Below are 27072 nucleotides of genomic sequence, written 5' to 3'. Positions count from 1 at the left end.
CCTCAAGGCAGTGAACTGTCAGGAGTTCAGCCTACACTCGAGTAGGACTCTGGCAGAGACACATGCCCAACTGGCATGTTCTCTCCCTCCTGGTCAATCTTTTGGGAGCTTCATAAGCTTTCTTCAGCCTGAACATCACAACGACCAGTGCCAACCGACACTGGCACACTTAGGGATCCGCAGAGTTTGCGCACCTTGCATAACAGACCTCAGCAACTCAGCATTTTGGCTAATCTACTTTATTTACATATAAACACACACGGAGCACTGCAACATGGCTCCTTCTCTGGGAGCCAGTGTGGTGTAGTGGTTAAGAGCGGTGGACTCGTAATCCGGTGAACCGGGTTCGATTCCCCGCTCCTCCACATGCAGCTGCTGGGTGACCTTGGGCTAGTCACACTTCTCTGAAGTCTCTCAGCCTCACTCACCTCACAGAGTGTTTGTTGTGGAGGAGGAAGGGAAAGGAGAATGTTAGCCGCTTTGAGACTCCTTCAGGTAGTGATAAAGCGGGATATCAAATCCAAACTCCTCTTCTTCTCCTTCTTCTCTCTCTAGCATCAGACTGCAAAGAGAGAAAGAATAAAAGACAATAGTCCCACTTCACGGAACACAGTAATGCAAACATCCTGTCTCCGTCACTTCCCACTCTGTGGAGTCGAAACACACACCGTCATGTGAAAGACAACAATCCCATGACTGCAATCACGGAGCAGGGATTCTAACATGAACACCCATCTCTCTGGGACTTGTGGAGTTTCAGTTCCTCTTCATGGGATCAGGACCAGAGGGGAAAGCAAGCAGAAAGAGCCCCCTCCCACTTTTTACTCAGTGGAGCATTCCAAAATATGATCCCTTCCTTGCACCCAAAAGTGGTTCATTCCAGAATGCTACTGCTGACATTTCCTTTTTGCACTGTTTGCAGCAGGGTCCCGTGGGAACCTCTCCATTCCCCTTCCAATGGTTCCATCTGCAAAACCTATTACAACTAGATTCCTGCCATTGAGTTCAAGACAATCCACTCCTCCAGCAGCCACCTCTCTCAGGCCAAGAACAACCTCTGCACACGCAGCCAGGATCCCCAAGGCAACAGCACCGCCAGCTACCACCCCTGGCCCAGGTGAGCTTGAGACTCTCAACTGCTTCTTAATTTACCGTATTTTTCGCACCATAGGACGTACCGGACAATAGGACGCACCTTGTTTTAGAGAGGGGAGAACAAGGAAAAAAAATTCTCCCCCTCTCTGCCCAGCGCCCCTTCAGTAAAGTGGCAGGAGGCGCTGCACAGAGAGGGGGAGAATTTCCCCCCTCTTGTTTCCCCCCTCTAAAACAAGGTGCCGTTTAAGGTGCGTTCAGTCGCCTTCAGGCGGCTACCTTGGAAGCCTGGAGAGCGAGAGGGGTCGGTGCGCACCGACCCCTCTCGCTCTCCAGGCTTCAAGTTCCTTTCGACCTGCTCTTTGGGGCTGGCGGGGGGAAGCCCACCACCAGCCCCAAAGAGCAGGTCGGGGAGCAGTGGAAAGGCGCGCAGCGGAGAGGCTGCTGCCATAGTCGCGCGTCACCTCTCCAGCTGGGAGAGGGTCGCGGGGCTATGGCTTCTTTAGCCCCACACGCTCTCTCCCAGCTGGAGAGGTGGCGCGCAGCTAAAGAGGCTCCTGCCATAGCCGCGTGTCACCTCTCCAGCCGGGAGAGGGTCGCGGGGCTATGGCGTCTTCGCTCCATAGGACGCACACATTTCCCCTTCATTTTTGAAGGGGAAAAAGTGCGTCCTATAGAGCGAAAAATACGGTATGTTTACAATGAATGTCTACCTTAGGAGGCTTATGAAGATAATAAAATAAACGAACTTGAGAATCAGTCAGAACTCACAGCAGTGAGACCTTGAATGGTTGTAAAATAAATACCTGGAAGCATTTCATGAAGGATTGTGGATTTGAGCTCTAGGAAGGCCGTTCATAATGATGGGGCCACCACAAAAAGTGTCCTGCTATTTTCCTAAAGGGTGTGTCCAGGCATCCATAGTGATCCCAGTGTGAAAGGGCCTGGCCATGCTTTGATCAGGTGTATAAGCTTTGGCCACTGAGAAACTCATTGTTTCTGTTCACAGTAGAAATGTACGTGCATAGCTCAGATTGGCTAGGAACCATGAGGTTACTAACCCACTTCCCCAAGAGCATGCTTACTATTTTTAAAAATGGGGCAGGGAGGGCGGGGCATATGGACATGGTCTGTGACTGACAGAGACCACTGTCTTCCTTTCTCACTCCCAGTCTGCAGCAAATCCAAAGCAGACATTGCCTTTCTGGTGGATGAATCGTCGAGCATCGGCCAAAGTAACTTTGCCAAAATAAAGGACTTCCTCTTCCGCATCGTCTCTTATTTCCCCAGAATTGGGCCTGAAGGTACACAGGTAAAAGCTTCTGTAATGCAGATGTTTGCACAAGTCACTAATAATAATAATAATAATAATAATAATAATAATAATAATAAATTTTATTTATACCCCACCCTCCCTGTCCAGAATCGGGCTCAGGGCAGCTAACCCCAATAAAATCACAGTAAAAACATAATAGGGGAAAAGGGGGGGGGGGAACCAAATTAAAATACAGGTTAAAATTCAATTTTGGGAATCAATCTACAATGAACTAAAGAAGATGCTTAGATATACATTTCCCAAAAAGCCAAAAGCATTTTTGCTAGGCTTGATGGGAAATGAGATTATGAAGATAGATCAAAGACTATCCATGTACGCCACAGTTGCAGCGAGGATTTTGTTGGCCCCAAACTGGAAATTACAAGAAATTCCTACCATTGTGGAGTGGCAGGTGAAGATGATGGATTTTGCTGAGTTGGCCAAACTGACTTGCAGGATCCGAGACCAGGACGATCAGAAATTCCAGAGAGACTGGAGTAAATTTATTGTATATTTAAATGGTAACTGTAAAAAATTGAAGACACTAGCAGGACTGAAGTAAATCCTACAATGTAGAGATATTGTAAAGAGTTAGAATGCGCGATTGGATTTGATATGGGATACCAGTTGAAGCGAAGGAGGGAAGTCATAAGCTTGGCGGAGCAAAAAAGTTTATATGTTGATTAATGTGTTGTTTGAAAAAGTGTTTAAGGAAAAATGAGAGAGAGAGAGAGGAATGGGGCTGTGGATCCTGCCCTGCCCTCCTGCCCTGTCACTGTATGCTTGGGGTTTTTTTTGGGGGGGGGGGTTGCTCTGTTTGTTGCTGGGGTCAGCAATTGTACGGGCAATTTTAGGAACCGCTGCTTAGCTGACCTTGGCTGGCTCTGCTGGCGAAACGGGAATGCTTGCAGTCAGAATGGTTTTTCCTTCTGCTCCTTTTTTTCTGGCTAAACTCGGATGCTTCTTTCGCCTTCTCGTGCTAGATTGCTGTAGCTCAGTACAGCGAGGAGCCCAGGACAGAATTCCACTTTAACCGTTATAGGGACCGGAACGGCGTTTTGAAAGCTCTCAAGAGACTCCGCTATGCTGGTGGAAACACAAAAACCGGCAAGTATTGCACCGTTCAGTGTTTTCTTTGTTAAAAAATTATTTTGTACATTTATGCTGTAAACCGCCCTGAGATCTGTGAATGAAGGGTGGCATACAAAATAAATAATAATAATAATAATAATAATAATAATAATAATAATAATGTTACCTGGTTGAATTGATGACCACCACCTCTCCTGAAATTTCAATTCTCTAGGCAATCTCTAATGTCTAACCCTGGTCCAGAGGAAGAACAAAAATTGATTGTAGAAGTTGCTTGACCCCTTCTCCTACCACCAATACCACCACCAAAATTGCCCTCTCTGAACTGTTTTTTCTCCTTGAAGGGGAACATATTTAGTGAGCTGGTATCTTCCCTCTTCAGGAAAGTCAGTTTTGAGTAGAAAAAAAGGGGAAAGGGTTAAGTAGCCCTTTCTCCCTGCTCTTCTGCTCCTGAGCGTTATATCACCAACAGGGGACCCTGGGCCTAAGCAGTCCCACCAATCCATTTTGGCCACACCCACTTACCCTATAACTGCCCTCATATCTGATGTGGGGCAGTTAAAACTGTGGCTGAGCCAAAAGGGGCTTTGCAGGCACTGCCAATCAGCTGGTTGTTGGTGCCTGCAAAGCATCTTTCAAAATGCCGTGCAAAGTTTAGACATTGTATTTCATTTTGTAAACAAACCCTGGGAGGCTGCGGCCTTCTCTTGTTTCCAAACAGGAAAAGAAAGAGGGATTTGGCACATTTCCAAAGAAAGAACAGGTTTCTTAGAGAATTAAGCAGGGCTTCAGGGACTCTGCACCTGTTCTTGCATCCTCTCAAGTCCCCACAGACCCCTTCTTCCTTGCTGCCATGTCACTGTAACACTCTCTGCCCCGTTTTCTGTGCTTTCTCACAGGTAGGGCCATTGGCTACGTCTTGAAAGAGATATTCCAAGCCTTCAAGGGGATGAGGCCCTCTGTGTCCCGCACCCTGGTGCTGCTGACGGATGGGCCATCTCAGGACGATGTTGTGCCCCCAGCCAAAGTGGCCCACCTTATAGGTAAAGCTGTGGGTCTGAGACGATCTGGACTCTGGGCTTCCCATAAGCGGAGTCTTCCCCAGCTGGAAGATGAAGTGCCTTAGCTCAGTGCGTGGAGCTCTTGAGCATCTGCTTGGCATGTAGAAGGTCCTAAATTTGATCCCCATCATCTTCAGGTAAGGCTGGGAATGTCCCGTGCCTGAATCCCTGGAGAGCCATTGCCAGTCAGTGTAGACCAGGGTTTCCCAAACATCTGTCTCCAGCTGTTTGGGTACTACAATTCCCATCATCCCCAACCACTGAGCCTCCTAGCTAGGGATGATGGGAGTGGTAGTTCGAAAATAGCTGGAGACCCACGTTTGGGAAACACTGGTGTAGACTGATCTACAATTTAAAAAAAAAGAGGAGAAAAATAAAACCTTTTGTTGTTGTTTAGTCGTTTAGTTGTGTCCGACTCTTCATGACCCCATGGACCAGAGCACGCCAGGCACTCCTGTCTTCCACTGTCTCCCGCAGTTTGGTCAAACTCATGCTGGTAGCTTCGAGAACACTGTCCCACCATCTCGCCCTCCATTGTCCCCTTCTCCTTGTGCCCTCCATCTTTCCCAACATCAGGGTCTTTTCCAGGGAGTCTTCTTTTCTCATGAGGTGGCCAAAGTGCTGGAGCCTCAGCTTCAGGATCTGTCCTTCCAGTGAACATTCAGGGCTGATTTCCTTCAGAATGGAGAGGTTTGATCTTCTTGCAGTCCTTGGGACTCTCAAGAGTCTCCTCCCTCACCAGAATTCAAAAGCATCCATTCTTCGGCAAAAATACTCTGGTTTCACCTCAGATCGTATAAAAATCAAACCTACAATTTTTTAAAAAGGATTTTGAAAGCTTAATGTTTTTAAACTATTATAGCTTTGCTCAGAGATACCACTGGGCGGAATCTGGAACTTTTAGCATGCAAAGTGGTTGCTCTGCTACTGTCTCTGGTGATCCCACTCTCAATACAACTTCCCTATACCTTGTCCATGGCTGCTTCAAGGAGGTTTTGTAATGTGTGCATTTAAGGTAGACAAATTCCTTAGTTACAATTCAATAAGTATTGTCACACGTCACCCCAATCTTCAAGCAGTGTGACATTCCAGGCGTGCTTACCCAGAGATTGTGTTTCCTTCCGAATGAGGCATAGCGAAGACTGTGGCGTCTCTGTGATATAGGGCTTATCTACACATATATACCACCTGAGCCTGGGACGTGGGTGGCGCTGTGGTCTAAACCACTGAGCCTCTTGGGCTTGCCGATCGGAAGGTCGGCAGTTCGAATCGCCGCGATGGGGTGAGCTCCCATTTCTCGGTCCCTGCTCCTTCCAACCCAGCAGTTTGAAAGCACCTCAAAGTGCAAGTAGATAAATAGGTACCACTCTGGTGGGAAGGAAAATGGCATTTCCATGCACTGCTCTGGTTTGCCAGAAGTGGCTTTCAAGACCGGTGTTATGTGGTCTCGGCAGCCGCTCCCAGTCCCCAGTCTAGCTGCCGCATTCTGGATTAGTTGTAGTTTCCGGGTCACCTTCAAAGGTAGCCCCACATAGAGCGCATTGCCGTAGTCCAAACGGGAGATAACTAGAGCATGCACCTCTCTGGCGAGACAGTCCGCGGGCAGATAAGGTCTCATCCTGTGTACCAGATGGAGCTGGTAAACAGCTGCCCTGGACACAGAATTGACCTGCGCCTCCATGGACAGCTGTGAGTCCAAAATGACTGCCAGGCTGCACACCTGGTCCTTCAGGGGCACAGTTACCCCATTCAGGACCAGGGAGTCCTCCACACCCGCCCGCCCCCTGTTCCCCAAAAACAGTACTTCTATCTTGTCAGGATTCAACCTCAATCTGTTAGCCACCATCCATCCTCCAACCGCCCCCAGACACTCACACAGGACCTTCACTGCCTTCACTGGTTCTGATTTGAAAGAGAGGTAGAGCTCCCCTTGTTCCCTGAATGACCCACACTTAGTGGGCCTTTACCAGGCTGGCCTGGCTATTCCAGCAATTGAATCCGGGCAGGATCCAGGAATGACAAGGTGGGGCTCAGGCTACCCCCCGCGACTCATCATAGTATTTCCTCCCTCTCCAGGGATCCGCGTGATCGCTGTGGGCATTTCGGGGGCTGACCCGGAAGAACTGAAAAGAGTCTTGTTGCGTCGGAACTTGAACAACCTCTTCTACGCTGGCACTTTTGACGATCTCCCGCTGATCCTCAAGGAGCTCATAGAAACCATTTGCTCTGGGTCCCAGCAAGTTGTTGCCAAGCCACAGGAAAGTGGGGTGAGGGTCTTTTTCCTTGATCAGCATCTAGTTCTTCGTCTTGCATTTCCTCTGGAGGTCTTTTAAAGGGTAGGTTGACCAGATCCGAAAAGGAGGTGGGGAACACGTACCTTCTGTTTGCTCAGAAGGGGGGAATTTGGCAAATGTGGTTTATTCTTCAGGGATGAGAACAATTAACAACAACAACAACAACAACAATAATAATAATAATAATAATAATACTATAATAATAATTTATTATTTATACCCTGCCCTTCTGGCTGGGTTTCCCCAGCCACTCTGGGCGGCTTCCAACAGAATATTGAAATACAATAACCTATTAAACATTAAAAGCTTCCCTAAACAGGGCTGCCTTCAGATGCCTTCTAAAAGTCTGGTAGTTGTTTTTCTCTTTGACATCTGGTGGGAGGGCGTTCCACAGGGCGGGCGCCACCACCGAGAAGGCCCTGTGCCTGGTTCCCTGTAACTTGGCTTCTCGCAATGAGGGAACCGCCAGAAGGCCCTTGGAGCTGGACCTCAGTGTCCAGGCAGAACCATGGGGGTGGAGACGCTCCTTCAGATATACTGGACCGAGGCTGTCTAGGGCTTTAAAGGTCAACACCCAAATGCACTTGAGGTATTTGGGTCTTTTGGCAGGGAGTGGGGGGTGGCGGCACAGAATCAGTGTGTAGATTAGGGCTGTTTCCTCAATATGTCCCTTGAGGAGTGAGCTGGGAGCCAGGAACTGGGAACTGTGAGATGCAGTCAGTCGTCATCCTGCTGTCAGAAAAGGACAGCGATATGAGGGTGAGGAAAAGACTCTGTGAAGCATGGATTGGCAGTGGGGTGCGCAGGTGTCCACAGAGGCCTTCACTGGCACCAACAGGGCCCTCTGCCCCCGCTGGAATTAGCCTTGAAAGAAGCATTTCCTTGTAGCCAATGGAAGAAGTTATACTTTGTGTGAATTTTGTGAATTTGTGAATTTTGTGAATATGTCAATTTTGGAATAATATCTACAACGAATTCAAGAAATTATTTAAATTTACTGTTAAAAAAAGACCAGAGATTTTTTTTTTATTAGGAATATTACCAATAGAAGTTAAAAACAACACAAGACCACTGTTTATGTACGCAATTATGGCGGCAAGAATACTTGTAGCAAGAAGCTGGAAAAGTGAAACAACACCAACAATAACAGATTGGCAGACACTTATGATAGAGTATTTCCAACTAGCAAAGCTGACGGGAAAAGTCAGGGGAGTTTTAAACCAGAAAACATACGGAGAATGGAAAAATATTTAAGGAATATATAAGATTATATTGCAAAAATGATACCATCTTAGCAGAATTAGAATGATACCTGCCAATAATAGATAAATGATACAAACATTATAGTGGGATGTATGAAAAAGGATATAAAACAAAACTGTGTGATAATATCATGAAAACAGGAAAAGTATAATGAGAAAGATTGGAAGTTTTTTGCAAAAAAATAAAATTATTTGATAGATATAATGTCATATAAATCTTTGGTCCCCCCCCCCCTTTATATCATTTTTTTTGTCTTTGTTACAAATTTTTTCTTTTTTTCCTCTTTTCTTTTCTTTTTTTGCATTTAAATCTGAAATCCTTGCCTTTGCTGTATGTTTGTATCTTTGTATTTTAAACCAATAAAGATATATATATTTTTTTTTTAAAAAAGGGAAGAGGTTATACCTCAACTGCCTTTGGCCAGCCTAACCCAACGTTCTTTGTGCTCAGATTTCCATCAAGGAGATGAACAAGGTGGAAGGGCTTGTGGATGCAAAGAGGGCGGTACCCGTCTCCAGTTCCTCTGCAGTTCCCCTGATGGTTCAGACCCCTCAAGGACCCTGTGACCCACGGTGCTCAAAAGTAAGCCAGCCAGTGATTCAATACAGCAGGGTATCCCTAACTCCACCCCACCCCACCCCCCAACCCAAGGACCACGTGGAAAATTGCTGAGGGGAGATGACAGGGAGCTTGGCTGTCTGTTGTAGCAATTGCAATGCACTGTGCTAGATGCTGCACGGTTTTGAATTTGAATTTTTCTTGCTTTCTTTATTCTGCATTGCATGCATTTTGTTGTATTCCGTGGAATTCTAATATATAAGATGTTAAAAGAAGCAATGATGATGCAATATCTATATATTGAAAAACAATATGAATTTTAGTCCTCTCTGACTAACTCTGTCTTTCGTTCTGCTAATCCACTCCTTTTAAATTACTTCCTCTCTTCCCTGCCCACCTTCTTGTTACTTTTCTTTTCTTATAATTTTATAATTTTATTTAGCATAATTATTACAAAATACAAGCAAAACATTGCAAACACATACATACATGCACACTTCAGATACGCACACACATAAAAAACACAAAAGAAAAAAGGAAGAAAAGAAAAAAGAAAAAGAAAAAACAAGGAGAAAAAGAACAAGAGAAGTTGGAATAATTCTGGTGAGACAGTCCGCGGGCAGGCAGGGTCTCAGCCTGCGTACCAGGTGGAGCTGGTAGACAGCTGCCCTGGATACAGACTTGACCTGCACCTCCATGGACAGCTGTGAGTCCAAAATGACTCCCAGGCTGCCCACCTGGTCCTTCAGGGGCACAGTTACCCCATTCAGGACCAGGGAGTCCTCCACACCAGCTCGCCCCCTGAATGCAAGTTGTATACAGTGAATGTGACGTTTTTATGAGATGAGAAATGGGATGGGAAGAAAAATTATCATTCTGTATTTATTTATACCTGCTGTTTCCCCCTGGATGGGAATAAGATGACCCCTGAAAAAAGGGAACGAGGAAGACACACTTATTAAGCGCAGCATGGGCAGAATGGAAAGCTGTGTGAGCAACAGAGACGTTTGCAAAACTGGTGGCGAAAAACAGAATAGGTGAAAGGAGTTGAATAGAAAGGGAAATTGGACGGGCTGGGAGAGGGACAAAGACTGATACCAATTACGATGAAGAGGCAATTCAGTTGTTGGCATCCGTCTGTCTCGGGAGATGATAGGGCACATTCTAAGAAATGGGATGGAGAGAGGGAGGTTCGTCCGAGATGTAATTGCAGGGAAATTGGAAAGAAGAATATGCAGTTGCACGAAGCAAGTTGGGAAATGGAGATAAAGTGTAGATACAGGCAGCTGCCTACGGATTAAAATGCACAAGACCAAAATAAAGAGGGAGACGCGGCCAGAGCAATCCTAATTATACAGAGGGGGGAAATACATCATTGCTATGCCAGTGGAACAATCGCTGTAACGTAAATGTAGGGGATTGGGCCTGGGGTCTAATGCTTCTCTTCAAATATTTCCACTCCAGATTTCTGTAACCAAGAATTAGTTCCTGAGGTCGATTTCCTCCTCTTTCCTCCTAGTTCCCTTTCCTTTTGTGTTGCGTCTCTTATGCTGCAAACCTGAAGTCAGAGTCTGTCCTCTCATTAATACTTGAAAGCCTCTCTGGGAGCCTTTTTTGGCTGAAGGGTGGAATAAAATAAAGGCCTTATAACAACAACAACAATAATAATTGCTGTTCTCTGTTTGCAGGCGCAGAAAGGCGAGAAGGCAAGTATTATAACTTGATCAGGGGTTTTTTGGGTTGTGGTTTTTGTTTGCTTGTTCTGGGTTCACAATGTTTGGAAGCACCAGAGGCTAAACAGATAACCTGTTTACAGAATGCAGATTATGAATTAAGACTCTGGACTAGAAATATTTAGGATACTGTAGCTGTAGCATTAGTTATGAGATCACCCAGCTGTTCTTAAACTGATCTGGGGAAACGAGTGCTCCTAAATACCTTTCCAGGCCCTCACTGAAGCCATAAATATATAATAAATAAATTAATTGTTATTTATACCCCGCCCTTCCTGGTTCAAAAAACGGGCTCAGGGCGGCTAACAACAAATTTAAAACACTTAATTGTAAAAGCAGCATAAAATACAGTATAAAAACATGAATAACAATAAAATTCAAAGTTCAGAAATCAATCTAGGGGAAGTCCATCTAATAAGCATTAGATAATCCCCAGGGCTAGCTGGCTGAATTAGTCCTACTTGGGCCAGCGAGGAGACCAGGGGAGAATTAGCTGTGGGGTCTCAGAGCGGGTAATCTTCATAAAAGGGGAGGGGGAGGGAAGAGAAGGGAAATAAAAGATCAGGCTGAATTCAAATTAAAGGCCAGGTGGATTAGCTTTGTCTTACAGGCCCGACGGAAGGAGGTTAAATCCTGAAGGGCCCTGGTCTCATGGGACAGAGCATTCCACCAGGTCGGAGCCATCACTGAAAAGGCCCTGGCCCTGGTGGAGGATAGTCAAACTTCCTTAGGGCCTGGGACCTCTAAACTATGGTTATTCATGGACCTTAAGGTCCTCTGCGGGGTAGACCAGGAGAGGCGGTCCCATAAATACAAGGGCCCTAAGAAGCAACAACAACTTCAAATTAGCCAGAGCCTGCACAATTGCCGATGAGGCAAGCAGCTTTTCCGCACAATAAATTACGTACTGCTCAAACGGAAACGTGGCTTGCCCCTTCAGCAATGAAAGAGGCTGCAATAGAAAGCCCAGACAGTTAAAAGGATGGTGACTGGAAACCATCCTGGAGGGAAGAATCGGGTTCCATTGTGAGAGGCATTTAGGCAAAGGGTTGTGTTGCTGCTGTCAGGGGACAGGATCCCATGGGCTCCTTTAAAGCTGATGAGACAGATCTCGCACCTCCTTCTGAGCAACGTCTTGCTTGGATTGAGCTGTTCCTGGTCTGACAGCCTGTGAATCCAACTGAATTGCCCCCAGGCCACCTGCTCTGAAAGGCTGATGCCGCAGAACTAATTCCTCCCATAAAAATGCCCTCGGTTCCTATGACTAAACATCAGGAAGTACTTTCTGATAGTAGGAGCTGTTCTGCAGTGGAAAAGTCTCCCTCAGGAGGTTGTGGTCTCTCCTTCCTCTACAGTTCTACATTTCTATGAATCTATTATTTTTTTTTTGCATATAAACTTTATTACAAAAAATTGGGGTATGCATCCCTGTTTAGGGAAGTTTTTAATGACTGGTGTTTTAATGTATTTTTAACCTTCTGTTGGAAGCCGCCCAGAGTGGCTGGGGAAGAAATAAATAAATAAATAAATAAATAATAATAATATTGTTATTTTCCATCCAAAATATACATAGATAAATAAATACTTGAATGTTGGAAATAATGTAAATTCATATAAAAAAGTAAATTACTAAGACTTCCCTCCACCCGAATGTGGTTCCTATATTTACTGCATATTAAGTAGTATCTAGATTGTATTATGATTGTATCATGAAATTAAAAGACGCCTGCTTCTTGGGAGAAAAGCAATGACAAACCTAGACAGCATCTTAAAAAGCAGAGACATCACCTTGCCAACAAAGGTCCGTATAGTTCAAGCTATGGTTTTCCCAGTAGTGATGTATGGAAGTGAGAGCTGGACCATGAAGAAGGCTGATCGCCAAAGAATGGATGCTTTTGAATTATGGTGCTGGAGGAGACTCTTGAGAGTCCCATGGCAAGAAGATCAAACCTATCCATTCTGAAGGAAATCAGCCCTGAGTGCTCACTGGAAGGACAGATCCTGAAGGTGAGGCTCCAAGACTTTGGTCACCTCATGAGAAGAGAAGACTCCCTGGAAGTCCCTGGAAGACCCTGATGTTGGGAAAGACGGAGGGCACAAGGAGAAGGGGACGACAGAGGACGAGATGGTTGGACAGTGTTCTCGAAGCTACCAGCATGAGTTTGACCAAACTGCGAGAAGCAGTGGAAGACAGGAGGGCCTGGCGTGCTCTGGTCCATGGGGTCACGAAGAGTCGGACACGACTAAACGACAACAAGGTTGTATTTGTCCAATATATCCATATATCTGAAGAAGTGGGCATGCACACGAAAGCTTATACCAAGAACAAACTTAGTTGGTCTCTAAGGTGCTACTGGACAATTATTTTTATTTTTATATATATTTCAACTGCATCAGACCAACACGGCTACCTACCTGAATCTAGATCCATAATTTATGTCACTTTGCAGGAGACATTCGAAGTGTGCCAGAGATTTCAAATATTTGCAATGATCTTTTAAATATTGTCTATATTTGTATTACATTTTTGGTCGTCGTGGTTTCTAACTTCTCCTGTTAATCTTGCCATCTCAGCATATTCGAATAATTTTGTCTGCCAATCTATTTTAGATGGTATCTTATCTCCTTTCCAATGTTGGGCTAGTAATGTTCCCACAGCTGTGGTTGCGTGTATAAATAGCATTCTCAATTCCTTCGCTATATCTACGCTTATAATACCTACATTTCTATGAACCTATGTCTTTTCTCATTTTCCTTCCTTGCCCAGGGAGACCAAGGCCCACCTGGAGATGTGGTAAGTGATGTTCCAGTAGGTTGGGGAAGGAGTTTTGGCTTTTTAAGGCCCATGGAAGAGACATCACAGGCACAACACGCTTTCTGTTAGCACCATGCTTGGGTCTGCTGAGGTTGGGTTGAGATTCCTCTCTAGAACGGAGCTCCAGAAGAACCTAGGACTTCTGCCACAAGGATGGAGAAGCTGAGCACCTCCAGATGTTGCTGATCTCCAGTTCCTATCAGCCTTGAACAGCATGGCCAATAGTTAAGAAAGATGGGAGATGTAGCCCAATGACATCTTCACAAATCACTTACTGTTGGGTTTTTTGACTACCTGCCATTCTGTGCAGCTTCACACAGAGTCAATTAAGCACTGGCCGAAAGCCAAGGATGACTGAGCAGAGAGGAGTTATCTGCCTAGAGATATGGGACCTTGGAAACAGCTCTGCAATTGGTTGAGGTCTCACACAGGCATGATGACTCATAACCTTACTGACAGGAGTGTGTGTTGGTCAGTGTGGAGTCTGAGAGTCGTTTGGAGTTTGTTAAGAGAGAGCTAGCTAAGATCCGTATCTGTTCATGTACCGTATTTTTTGCTCTATAAGACTCACTTTTTCCCTCCTAAAAAGTAAGGGGAAATGTGTGTGAGTCTTATGGAGTGAATGCAGGCTGCGCAGCTATCCCACAAGCCAGAACAGCAAGAGGGATTGATTGCTGCTTTCACTGTGCAGCGATCCCTCTTGCTGTTCTGGCTTCTGAGATTCAGAATATTTTTTTTCTTGTTTTCCTCTTCCAAAAACTAGGTGTGTCTTGTGGTCTGGTGCGTCTTATAGAGTGAAAAATATGGTATATAGTAACTTGTAGGTAAAGGTAAAGGGACCCCTGACCATTAGGTCCAGTCGTAGCCGACTCTGGGGTTGTGGCGCTCATCTCGCTTTATTGGCCGAGGGAGCCGGCGTACAGCTTCTAGGTCATGTGGCCAGCATAACTAAGCCGCTTCTGGCGAACCAGAGCAGCGCACGGAAACGCCATTTACCTTCCCGCCGGAACGGTACCTATTTATCTACTTGCACTTTAAGGTGCTTTTGAACTGCTAGGTTGGCAGGAGCAGGGACCAAGCAATGGGAGCTCACCCCATCATGGGGATTCGAACCGCCCACCTTCTGATCGGCGAGTCCTAGGCTCTGTGGTTTAACCCACAGCGCCACCCGCGTCCCTTTAAGTAACTTGTAGAGTCTGCTGTAAATAATAAACACCTCTAAGTAACCAAGTTACTAGTAGCAGCGTCTTGTTCGTGCTTCGTCCATCCAGCCTGCAACTGATTGCTTTCTGGAGCTCTGTGTATGCTCTGCTAAGGTCTGGCTAAGGTCCTGCAACAGGTCAGAGTTGCAAAACACCAATACTTACAGCCCTGCATTTTCAAATTATCTGGAAGGCATATCAGCGCTGTTGAATATGCAGGAAAGGACACCATACACTAAATACTGGGCGCGTGGCGCTGTGTTCTAAACCACTGAGTCTCTTGGGCTTGCCAATCAGAAGGCTGGTGGTTCGAATCCCTGCAATGCGGTGAGCTCCCATTGCTTGGTCCCTGCCTACCTAGCAGTTCAAAAGCGCGCCAGTGCAAGTAGATAAATAGGTACCGATGCGGCAGGAAAGTAAACAGCCTGGATTTGGTTGCCTTATTAATAAGCTCGAACAACACTGGGGGGGGGGGGCTCCCAGGGTCCCCACCCTGCGGTATACAGTCTGTGTTGCAAATGCAATCGACTTCTAAAAAGCCGATGTCTTGACCTTGGGGAGCAGGGAGGAGGACGAGGAGGAGAACAGCATCTTGAATGACACTCCTTTTCTGACTTTCCTTTCCAGAGCTTCACGGGTCTTCGCACAGGAGGGGGCTACGACCCGTTTAGTTTCACCACCAAGGGGGAAAAAGGAGAGCGGGTAAGTGAGGGAACAGGCTGGGTTTTGCGTCAACATGTGGACACACAAGTGTCGGGCCTTTTTTGTAGTGGCTCCTCGTTTGTGGAATGCTCCCCTCTCCCCAGGGAGATTCACCTGGCTCCTTCATTATATATTTTTGAAACATTCCTCTCCAACCAGGCCTTTGGGCTGATTAATATCCTACAGCCTTTAAAATAGGTCTGTGGGAAGGGGGTGTTATTGCCTTGTTGTTTTGATTTAATGATTTGCTGTGTTTTATCTTGCATTCTATTCTGCAAACCGCCCTGAGATGTTTTGCCATTGAACTGTAAATGTAACAGTGTAGCCTTATTAGACTTTACCGATTGGTAGGGTGAGCGTTGCTCCCAGAACAGGGAGGAAGGAGTCAAATGACATCGAGGTTTGGTTCAGATAAAGAGTTTATTCTGCTCTGTGCGTCATTGTGGTCAGGATGTAAGATAAGACCCAGATGTGTCATCCCTGCTCCACTTTGGAACTGGCAAGGCCATTCATTAGGCGTCACAGACTGATAAAGGAGAGAGCTTTGTTTATACAGCTGTGTTCTTGTTATACATTTGCTCAAGAGCTCAAGTTAATGATTTTTAGCTAATGCACCCTTGGAGAAGGAAAAATGGGATTTTGGGGCCCGTTTCAGACTGACTGCACAGTCAGATTTTGTAGGAAAATGGTTGTTTGTACCTACATGACAAGATGGATGCCAGGATGGAAATTTACTATAGTTTGACCTTTTGATACTGCAGGCTGTGTTAGGCATGATGAGCGCGTGATCGCCTCATGCAAGGAAGGTGATTGGTTCTTATTGTATGGCTTGATAATGGGGTGATCCCCATATTTGGTGTTTGCCTTGCATGATGATTGATACACTGTTGTACTGTTCTTAATAAAAATGCTGGGCTGCAGCTCCAGAGAGGCTTTTCTCTCTCTCTCTCCTGAGGCTGTTAGACCCTTTACAAAAAAGCATCCTGGTGTGAGACTGATTTATTTTTGTGACGAGCAGGCCCTCGTCATTACTGCCCTCGTCATTTGGTGCCCCGTGTGACTACCCTCGGACTCTTCGTTGTTCCTCATCGTTCAGCGCTCGCCACGCGTCTTTCATCCGCTTCGGATCCCGGTGAGCGCTCCCTTTCCTTTGGACTTCGACTGATTTCGGACTTCGCGTCGCTGCGGCCCTCTCAGCGTCCACCACGCCCGGCCAGGGCTTCAGGTACCGCTCATCCTCTCCTAGGATCCCGGTGGGTGCTCCCTTTTTTCGCTCCTTTTCATCCTTTGTGGATCCCTGTGATTTTTTTTTTCACTACTCTTGCTATCATGGGGCAGTCTCTTTCAGCGCCACAAAAGAAGTTTTTTGATGAACTTAAATTTCTCCTGGCCAGTAACAACCTTGCTGTTTCGGATGCCGATCTTAAGGCACTTCTTCTAGCTTTGGACACTCATTGCCCCTGGTTTCCTCAGGATGGCACTTTGGATTTAAAAGACTGGGAGAAAATAGGACATTTTTTCCATAACCATCCTCAAATTAATGTCAAGGTTCTGCTTGCATGGTTTAAAGTTTATAAAGCAATGTCCTGCCTGACACCAGCTAATATCCTTTTGGCTTCTTCGCCTGCTGCTTTGCCTCTTCCCTCTCCAATTTTATGCCAACCATTGCCTTCTTCGAAACCACCAGTTTATGTACCTCCTAAACCACCGGATCTCTCTCCTTCGGTTCCTACTGTCCTGCCACCGCCTCCCTCTGCCCCTCCTCCGGCTTTTTCACCAGGGGTGCCCAACGTTGCTACCACTCCTCTTCAAGAGTCTCTCCGTGCCGCTGCTCCATTGCTGGCTTTTGATTCTGCCACACCAAATCTTTTTCCTGTAATTGTTCCTGCCGCCGTGGGGGGAGGCCCAGCCCGCCACGAACAGTTTGATTTAAGATTCATAAAGGAACTGTATTCCTCTGTCAGGGACAATGGCTTACATTCTCCTTATACCCTGGGACTTTTTGGCACTATTTTCCAGCAAAATCTAATACCAGAGGATGTAAAATTATTAGCCCGCACTGTTATGCAGCCTCATCAAATGATTTTGTTTATACAAGCTTGGCATTGGGCTTGCCAACGTCGCGTTGATGGCATTCGCAACAATCTCAACAATGCTGCGCAGGCAGCTCACCAAGCCGCGATTGCCGCCGCTGGCGCTCCACCTCCAGCCCCTGTTATGTTGACCCATACTGATGTTTTTGACGGCCTGACAGGTGGGGGCAATTTTCTTACCATCGCCCAGCAGCTAGCCCTTGATCCCACGTATTGGGAAGCCACTACCGCTGCCGCTCAGGAGGCCCTGTCCGCTGTGCCTGATGAAAAGACTGAGCGTGATGGACGTTGGGGCAGCGTCCGGCAAGGCCCTGCAGAGCCTTATGGACAATTTGTCGATCGCTTGTATAACACCCTCAAGCGGCAAGTTCAGGACGTCGCAGCCCAAGAAGTGATTGTCCGCCAGCTTGCGTTTGATAATGCAAATGAGGACTGTAAGCAAGCACTGCGCCCTTTGATGACAACGCCAAATATTGCCATTGCAGATATGCTCAAGGCCTGCCAGTCAGTGGGCACTGAGACGCACAAAGCTCGTCTGTTAGCCGCAGCTCTATCCTCTACAGTATCCCAGAATCCTGCCAAGGACAAAACTTGTTTTGGTTGCGGAAAAATGGGACATTTTCGTGCGCAGTGCAGATCCATCACGCAGCAACGCCGCCCTAGCACAAAGTGCCCTATTTGTAAGAAAGGCTTTCACTGGGCTAACCAGTGCCGTTTTGCCGTGCCTCAACAAAGTCAACAACAACAACAAAAACAGCAACATCAACAAAACCAACTGACGGGAAACCGGCAGTCGGGCCCACCCCGGGCCCAGGCACAACAATAGGGGATTCAGCATGTTCTCCGGTCATTCCACCGCCAGCACTACCTCACCTTTCTCTAACCCAGGACTTATGCCTGCCAGTCCCCTATGTACCACAACAGGCTCAAGTGTCAATAGGGGCTGGTTTTTCTTCTTCAGCACAGTGCCTTGTCTTCCCACTGTCAGAGGTTTTGCAGCAAGGGGTCCATCTTGTTCCAGATGTGTTACATGGATTACAACAAAATGACCCTTATGTGACTGTCTTTTCTGATCGCCCTACGCATTTGCCGTCTGGTTCTCCTATTGCCAAGATTGTGTGCGCTCCGGAGACGATCCAGAACCATGATCCTCTTGTTGCCGCTACTTTTTCAGTCACAGAGGAGCGCCCAAAGATCCAGATGACCCTTGGAGGCCGCATGATTGAAGGGGTTTTGGACACGGGGGCGGATTGCTCCGTGATCGCCTCCAAGGATTGGCCTCCTGCTTGGCCCACCGAACCAGCTTCTTCTGTTGTCGGCGTTGGAGGCTCTGCCTCGGCCCGCCGCAGCAGGAATCCTATTTTGATTCAAGGCTCTCAAGGCTTTGAAATGACTATTTTGCCACTGATCCTGGACATTCCTGTCTCCCTTTGGGGGCGAGATCTGCTTGCTGCAGCGGATACCACCATTTCTACAAATTTATGCTAAGGGCTGCCCCTGCCATGCCCCGGACTGCGCTTTCTCTCTGCTGGACCACAGACACCCCCGTGTGGGTAGACCAATGGCCCTTGCCTAAAGAAAAGCTTGCAGTGGCAGCCCAGTTAATTTCAGAACAACTTGAACTGGGGCACATTGAACCTTCCACCAGCCCGTGGAATACGCCCATCTTTGTCATCAGAAAAAAGGCATCTGGAAAATTCCGTCTTCTCCAAGACCTTCGAAGGGTTAATGAACAAATGCAACCGATGGGGACCTTGCAACCCGGCATTCCTAATCCCAACATGCTACCACAAAACCATCAGCTTGCTGTCATCGATCTCAAAGACTGCTTTTTCTCTATCCCTCTGGCACCACAAGACAGACAGCGTTTTGCCTTTACCCTGCCTGTCCTGAACAACTCCCAACCTACCCAGCGCTTTCAATGGGTGGTTCTCCCACAGGGAATGCGAAATTCTCCAACTTTGTGCCAGTATTTTGTGGATAAGGCACTTCAACCATTCCGTGAGCGCCACCCTGTGGTCACCTGTTATCATTACATGGATGATATTTTACTTTCCTCATCGCACATTTCTGATATTCTTCTCGAGGATTTGACCCATGCTCTGATGCAAGCAGGATTGACAGTGGCTAAAGAAAAGATCCAGCGGACCCTGCCTATTACGTATTTAGGACATAAGTTGTCTGCTGCTGCTGCCATTCCAGTTGCGCCTCAACTACAGTTCCCTGATCATCTTAAATTGGTGGACTTGCAACAACTCCTTGGACAGTTAAATTGGATAAAGAGTTACTTGGACCTGCCCACCTCCACTCTGTCTCCACTATTTTCTGCCCTTAAAGGCCACAAGGATCCAGCAAGCAAGATCACAGTTACCCCTGCTATGGAAGAGGCTTTGACAACTGTGAACAACCATCTCCGCAGATGTATGGTGGACAGGATCCCTTCCCTTTCCATGGCACAATTATCTCTTGCAGTGTTTGCCACCCCACTCCTTCCAACAGCTATATTGTACACCACAGGCCAGAAGCCTGGGACTGTGTCTATTGTGGAGTGGCTTCACCTGCCTCATACTCCTCCGCGTAATGTGTATGCATATTCCTCCTCAATCAAAAAGATCTGGCATATTATTGCATGGTATTCCTGTAAATGCTTCATATAAGATTAGTAATAATATGAAAGATAATCGTACTAGTTCACCCCCTGTGTTTTTGTCGCTTGTAGAAACAGCGTCTTATTGTTTTCTTTTCAACCATAATAGTAGTAAATTTTTAGGTCATTATCCATATTGTAATTGGACCTATGAGTATGTTAATGGATCTTCTTGTTTTCTTAATGTTACCACTATGAGTGGTAGGCCAAAAGTTTTAGTTAATAATGTCACGACCAACATGACTTATGAACAACAGGCTATGTGTAGAGATTTTTATGTTTGGTTTGATTGGATGAAGAAAAGCAGCAAATCTACATGTTTGCTTCAATCTGATTTATGGTTATTTTGTGGTACTAGAGCCTACAAAGAAATCCCCTTTGCCTTTTCTGGAACGTGCACCTTAGGAATAGTCATACCCCTGGTCTATAAACTGGACAAGCTCCCAGTGGTTCGTTTGCGTAACAAAAGGGAAGTGCGATCACCTATCTCTCAATATACAGGGACAGCCGTCTCTAGATCTCTCCTGCCCTCTTTAGGTGCAGGCATGAATTACCGTGATTTGCACAAATTGGCTAATTGGACTGAAGCCTTGTTTAATTCTACTATCTTGGCCTTAAAATTAATTAACAAAGAAATGTCAGAAATGAGAGATGTGACTCTTGAAAATCGTTATGCTTTAGATGTAATCCTTGCTTCCAAAGGTGGAGTTTGTGCTTTAATTCATTCCCATTGTTGTATGTATATATCTGATCAATCGGCCAATATTTCTGCTACTATTGATTATATGGAACAAATGATAGCCCATAATCCTTTGAATCCTCCCGAAGGTTTTGATCCATGGGAATGGTTGTCTTCCTGGTTGCCTAATAGAGTGTGGTTAAGAAAAATTTTACTAATTGTAATTTTGCTTGTTGCAGGATTTATTGTGTTGTGTTGCTGCATTCAATGCCTACCCTCTTTGTTTGCTCAATGTAGTACCTGGTGGTATCGTCCAAGACCTACCACTGGAGTCACAAGAGGAATTTACATTGCAAGATATCAGCGTTTAGGAAATGAAACAAATGATTCTGATTAGGTTTTGTTAAATTTTATTTTTTACTTTTCATAAAACAAATAAGAAAAGAGGGCATGTAGGAAAATGGTTGTTTGTACCTACATGACAAGATGGATGCCAGGATGGAAATTTACTATAGTTTGACCTTTTGATACTGCAGGCTGTGTTAGGCATGATGAGCGCGTGATCGCCTCATGCAAGGAAGGTGATTGGTTCTTATTGTATGGCTTGATAATGGGGTGATCCCCATATTTGGTGTTTGCCTTGCATGATGATTGATACACTGTTGTACTGTTCTTAATAAAAATGCTGGGCTGCAGCTCCAGAGAGGCTTTTCTCTCTCTCTCTCCTGAGGCTGTTAGACCCTTTACAAAAAAGCATCCTGGTGTGAGACTGATTTATTTTTGTGACGAGCAGGCCCTCGTCATTACTGCCCTCGTCAAGATTTTAGAATAGGAAACCCATTCCTTCAACAGCGTCCTTCAAAATGCTTCCAGCAGCAGCACACGTTTTTCCTAAGAGACTCCCTTCCATTTCAACTCTGCTGTTTCCCCCTGATATTTAGGGACTCCCTGGGAAAGATGGGATTCCTGGATTGCCTGGCAGGCCTGGACGAACTGGTCCCCCTGGTTCGCCTGGACTTATGGTAACTATCTGGGTCTGAATTGAAAGCGCCTTCAAAAGGTTTGCCTTATTGTGTCCAGTCTTTGTAACATCCACTATTCTTTCTCTCTGTTGATTGACAGGGTCTCCCTGGCATTCAAGGCGATCATGTAAGTTGGTCGTATGACCCCTTTTCCCAACCAGTGTCCCGCCCTCCCAATTTTTTAAAACAAGCCTGTTAGTCCTTTGGGTGGGCATTTACAGGTTTCCTGCAAATTTGCACGGTCTTTTTGCATGTGACAGTTGAGCACCTCTGATTGACTGAGTTAAACTCAGTTAAGCTGTGTCGTTTTATGCTTGCTTATGGTGGAACCTCTGCCAATGCTTGGCCCGACTGGAATGCTTGGGGAGCGTCGATACAGGATGCTTGCAGTCTGGTTTCTCTGAGGGAAGGAAACATTGTCTGGTTTTGTTTGCTGTTGAAACCAAAAGGAGATACCGTGGTACATCGGTTGAAGAACAGTCCTATTTACGAATGATTTGGTTTACGAACACCACAAAACCGGAAGAAGTAGTGTGCAAACTTTACCTCAGTCTATGAACGGAAGCCGAACGGTGGAAGGGCACTGGCAGCGGGAGACCTCATTAGGGAAAGCGAGCCTCGGTTCAAGAATGGTTTTGGTTTAAGAACGGGCTTCCGGAATGGATTAAGTTCGTAAACCGAGGTACCACCGTATGTGGAAAACAGGCTGAAGACTGAGTAGAGGTCCCAGGAAGTAGGGAAGTTATGGGGAAATAAATTAGGTTTGGCTTTATTGTTAAGCAGAGTGAGGTGATGATGCAGATGGTGGTCTTTCAGAGCCCCCTGGCTGTACACTTCTGGTAGAGAAGCCATCTTGAAGTAAGATTCATATGCCATCCAGTCAGCTTCTATGCATGTAATGGAGTTAAAGGCCCCATCTTGTCCCTCGCCTCAGGCAGTGCATGAGATCTCTTGGTGCCTTCAGGTTCTCTGTTTCTGCAGGAACCTAAACCTCCATCCTTTGCTTGACATTCTAGGGGCCTCCGGGATACCCAGGACCTCCAGGGCCAAAAGGAGATAGAGTAAGTTTCCTGAATGCCTTTTAAATCCTGTTGACCCCATTGATGTGCGTGTGACTGTGCAAACCATCTTTCTCCGCATGAACCTGCCTGGACCTTAAGATCATCATCTCAGGCCCTTCTCCACGTGCCATCTCCAAGTGTGGGACCAAAGGGCGGGTAATAATAATAATAATAATAATAATAATAATAATTTTTTATTTATACCCCGCCCTTCCCTGTTCAAAAACCGGGCTCAGGGCGGCTAACAACAAATTTAAAACACTTTAAAACATTTAATTATAAAAGCAGCATAAAATACAGTATAAAAACATGAATAACAATAAAATTCAAAAATCTATTAGATAATCCCCAGGGCTAGCTGGCTGAACTGGTCCTACTTGGGGCAGCGAGGAGGCCAGGGGAGAATTAGCTGTGGGGTCTCAGAGCGGGTGCTCTTCATAAAAGGGGAAGGGGAGGGGGAGGGAAGAAGGGAAATAAAAGATCAGGGTGAATTCAAATTAAAGGCCAGGCAGAATAGCTCTGTCTTACAGGCCAGACAGAAGGAGATTAAATCCTGAAGGGCCCTAGTTTCATGGGACAGAGCATTCCACCAGGTCGGAGCCATCACTGAAAAGGCCCTGGCCCTGGTGAAGGATAGTCTGACTTCCTTAGGGCCCGGGACCTCTAAACTATGGTTATTCATGGACCTTAAGCTCCTCTGCGGGGCATACCGGGAGAGGCGGTCCTGTAGATACAAGGGCCCTAAGCCACAAAGGGCTTTAAATGTCAAGACCAGCACCTTGAACCTGACCCTATACTCCACCGGGAGCCAGTGCAACTGGCAACGCACTGGGTGAATATGCTCCCATGGCAGAGACCCCGTGACGAGCCTCGCTGCAGCATTCTGCACCCGCTGGAGTTTCTGGGACAGCTTCAAGGGCAGCCCTGCGCAGAGCGAATTACAGTAGTCAAGCCTGGAGGTGACTGTCGCATGGATCACTGTGGCCAGGAACAAGCCTTTCTGTAGTACTTGTTGATATCCAGCTGTCTTGAGAGACAATGGGCATACCTCCAGGGTTGAAGCAAAACCGCTGTGTTAGCAGGACCGAGGTGACTCCCCTAAGGCGCAAGTTCTCGTGTCATTTCAGAAAATGCAGATCAGGGCTGAATCTAGGCATATATACAAAACACTGTGAAAATGCTTTTAAAACAATGTTTTAAAATATATATTGAATTTCCCATAAGCTCACCATCGTCCTCTCGTATCGCATTTGTTTTTGTTTTGTTTTTAATTTTTTAATAAATCTTTATTGGTTTAAAATACAAGCATACAAACATACAACGAAGTTAAGTATAGCAAAGTTAAATACAAAAAGAAAAGATCATCACGACGTAAAAGCAAGAAAAAATTTAAAAAGACAAAAAAGGGAAAAAAGAAATGAGAAAAAAAACACCCAAAGATTTATACGGCATCTTGTCTATCAAATAAAATTTTCAGCATGAAACTTCCAATTGTTCTTGTTATACTTTTTCTATTGTCATGGTATTATCGCACAGTTTTATTTTATATCCTTTTTCATAAATTCCACTAAGGTATTTGTTTCATTTATATATTGTGTCACATTTGTATAATCCACCTAAAACATTACATTTGCAGCTGTATAGCTGAGTCACAGGTAGGTTTGCCTTAAAATGTGAATTGGTTCAAATTTCTCGCCTTCTTTTTTGCCGTCTTGGGTTTCTTTGGCATTTCCCCATGGAAATAGACCTGCGATCTGCCTGATTAGCAGCATGTAAACAGAGCATCTCCTCTTCTGCAGGGAGAATCAGGATATGTCCTAGGAGGCATGGAGGTCATTCCAGGGCAAAACGGATTACCCGGACCACCTGTAAGTAGGAGCAAAATATTTTGTCCTCCTTTATATTTCTATCACTTGACCCTTCTCCCCAATGCAGTCTGTTTCCTCTAGAGGCTGGACATGGCTTTGCCCAGACTCTGAATTCAACACAGTTTACTGAACTCCTCTCTCTCCTCCCTCTGACTCTGAGCCCTAGGAGAGTTTATTGCTTCCTTCCGTTGATGGTGAGTCAGATGCCTTGTGTATGGGATGAGAAGAGGCTGTCGCGAGCAGCATGGGTGGTAATGGGGAGCCTCATAGTGCAACGGAGGCTGTGTTGCTGTTGGGTGGTTGCCAAGAGCAGGTCAGAAATAACTCACACAGGATCCATGAACTCTTTATTCAAAGGAACAAACTGCTCAGGAGGCTAGGCGTCCAGTTAGCACAGCAATTCCTCCCAATAGATCTTGCCCCAGTGAGGCCTTCTCTGTCAGTATCATCAGCCCACAGGCAGAGGTACCTGGCCTCCCCCGAGGCAATTGAGCGAGATACTGTGTGTTTACCGTCCGTCTGCGACCTCCGGCAGGCTAGGTAAACAAACCAGCGATCCTCCTCAAACGTGAGCAGGACACACCCTCCTCCTTCTCTCCCTCCCTGCACTCCCCCAGGGAGGGGAAGAAAGACAGACAGGAGTCCTTTCTACATGTTTTATTCCTGTCACTCAACAGAACACAGAAATGTGTCTGTTCCCTTCAGACTCCATCAGAAGAGTCACAACTCCTCCCCTGTACTTCCAGCACAGGTCATATGACACACTGAGCTAACATCCGGTGCTCAGTACAGAGAATAGGCTCCACCTTTTCTCCAACAGTACATCTGCACTGTTTTGCATTCCAGCCATCTGGAGCTGGCTTTTGCCTTGGTGCTTTTTCCTGACATCCTCCCCCAAAAGCATCAATTGGCAAAACATGATCCAGAGAAGAGAACAAACAGTTGTTATACATATAACAGTCCCCTGTTGTTTCAGTTCCACCCTTGGAACTCCCCACCACTGGTTTCACCAGTGTACCTCTCTGGTTGTGTGACTTCGCATTACCTTGGTTAACAACTCTCTGTTGTGCCTTTGTCTCTGACTCAGACACAGCTTCAATCTGTCCTTGGTCGTTTACAATAGCAACATATGCAAGGTTAGCAAACTCCTTTGAATACCTCTTGGGTGGTACACCCTTTGTAACTCTCTCAGACCTGCGTTTGAGGTTCTGATCCTCTGTGCTCACTGGTTCAACCTCTGGACTTTGTTGAGAACCAGTAGCTATCAGTGGTTCTTCCTTCACCTGTGAAGGTCTATCCATTGTGTGAGATTTCCTCTCAATGACTGTTACAACTGAACTGTCTGAGCTATCGCTGTCATCATCAGTACTACTGAACTCAATAAGATCAAACTCATCATCATCATTATCATCAGAATCCTCTGTGGGAAATGTCTGTACTATCCGCTCTTGCTTTGGAGCACTCTCTAGGAACTTTGTGAGAATCACCTGACCAGATTCAGACAAAATTACTCTGTAGAGACCTTTTTCATAACCCACAAAAATGCCTCTGGCATTCTTTACTCCACCTGGAGCTTCTGTTCTCACATGAGACCCGAAAACCTTAAAATAGGCAACAGAAGGTTTTCTATTGAACAGCTTCTCAAAAGGAGAACATCCCAACTCTGTTGAGACCTTTCTCAGCCACACATGAAGATAGGACGCTAGCGACTCAGCCCAATATTCATGTGGCAAATGTGAACTCAGCAATTGCGCATTCATCCCCTTTTGCAATTCTTTGTTCACTTTTACACAGACCCCCCTGTTCCACGCTTCTTGCGAAACTGCCACTTTGTGGTCTATCCCTTTTCCATCCAGGAACTTCTGAAACTTCTGTAACAGAAAAACTTGCTTCTCATCTGTGAAAAGACAATCAATGTTAGCATCATGCATATTTTTAACCTTGTCACAAAACTCCTGAAACTTTTCTAAAGTTTCTTGCGGTTTCTCCATCATATAAACCCAAGAATAATTAGTGAAACAATCCACACACAAAAGGTAAAATCGTGCACCGCCTCTAGATGGTTCTAGAGGACCAATCACATCAGCATACACCCGCTGAAATGCTCTGTCGACCTTCTTCGTCTTAGTCACCTTCCTGGTGCTCACACTGGTCACACCTGCGAGAGAGATTTCGTTAGAAACAGAAGAATTACATTTCATGTAATCACTTTGATCAAAAGTCAACAAATACAGTCCATCTTTCTCTTTGGCAGTAAGAAACAGTTCTGCATCTTTGTAGATCTTGCAGCTTTTAGCATCATAGGACAGTTTCAGTCCTTTCTTTGCAATCTGCGACACGCTCAGCAGATTAAATCTCAGTTCTGGAACCAGGTAAACATTGCTTATAGTCAAGTTCAGACTTTCAAGATACACAGTCCCAATTCCAGTCGCTTCCAACTCCTGACCGTTGGCCTGTTTCACAGTGAAGCTTTGCTTCCTCAACGTCGAAAATAGTCCTCTGTGCGGGCACATATGAACCGTGGCGCCCGTGTCTATTATGAACGAGTCCCCAACATCTGGCGTGGTTCCTTTCG

The 27072-nt window shown here is 45.9% G+C and overlaps 1 protein-coding gene and 1 long non-coding RNA gene across 2 annotated transcripts in view; both read left to right on the top strand.

Annotated features, from left to right (window-relative positions):
* Positions 1–27072, top strand: part of LOC308457810 (uncharacterized protein) — a 238705-nt gene that overhangs the window by 54252 nt on the left and 157381 nt on the right. The window contains exons 17-29 of the mRNA XM_080971981.1: positions 923–1117; positions 2265–2404; positions 3391–3518; positions 4403–4542; positions 6637–6827; positions 8568–8699; positions 10364–10381; positions 13176–13202; positions 15053–15127; positions 21488–21568; positions 21669–21695; positions 22585–22629; positions 24429–24497. Coding sequence (XP_080828107.1) covers positions 923–1117; positions 2265–2404; positions 3391–3518; positions 4403–4542; positions 6637–6827; positions 8568–8699; positions 10364–10381; positions 13176–13202; positions 15053–15127; positions 21488–21568; positions 21669–21695; positions 22585–22629; positions 24429–24497 — 1268 coding nt within the window. The remainder of the gene's footprint in view (positions 1–922; positions 1118–2264; positions 2405–3390; positions 3519–4402; positions 4543–6636; positions 6828–8567; positions 8700–10363; positions 10382–13175; positions 13203–15052; positions 15128–21487; positions 21569–21668; positions 21696–22584; positions 22630–24428; positions 24498–27072) is intronic.
* Positions 19807–21247, top strand: LOC308457858. The gene is made up of 2 exons (XR_013977127.1): positions 19807–19903; positions 19977–21247. It is a non-coding gene; the product is annotated as an uncharacterized lncRNA (long non-coding RNA).

Source organism: Podarcis pityusensis (genome assembly GCF_964106645.2).
Source record: "Podarcis pityusensis genome assembly, chromosome: 10".
In the NCBI taxonomy this organism is placed as follows: domain Eukaryota; kingdom Metazoa; phylum Chordata; class Lepidosauria; order Squamata; family Lacertidae; genus Podarcis; species Podarcis pityusensis.
The sequence above is the reverse complement of the archived record's forward strand: the minus strand, read 5'-3'. Positions and strand labels throughout refer to the sequence as shown.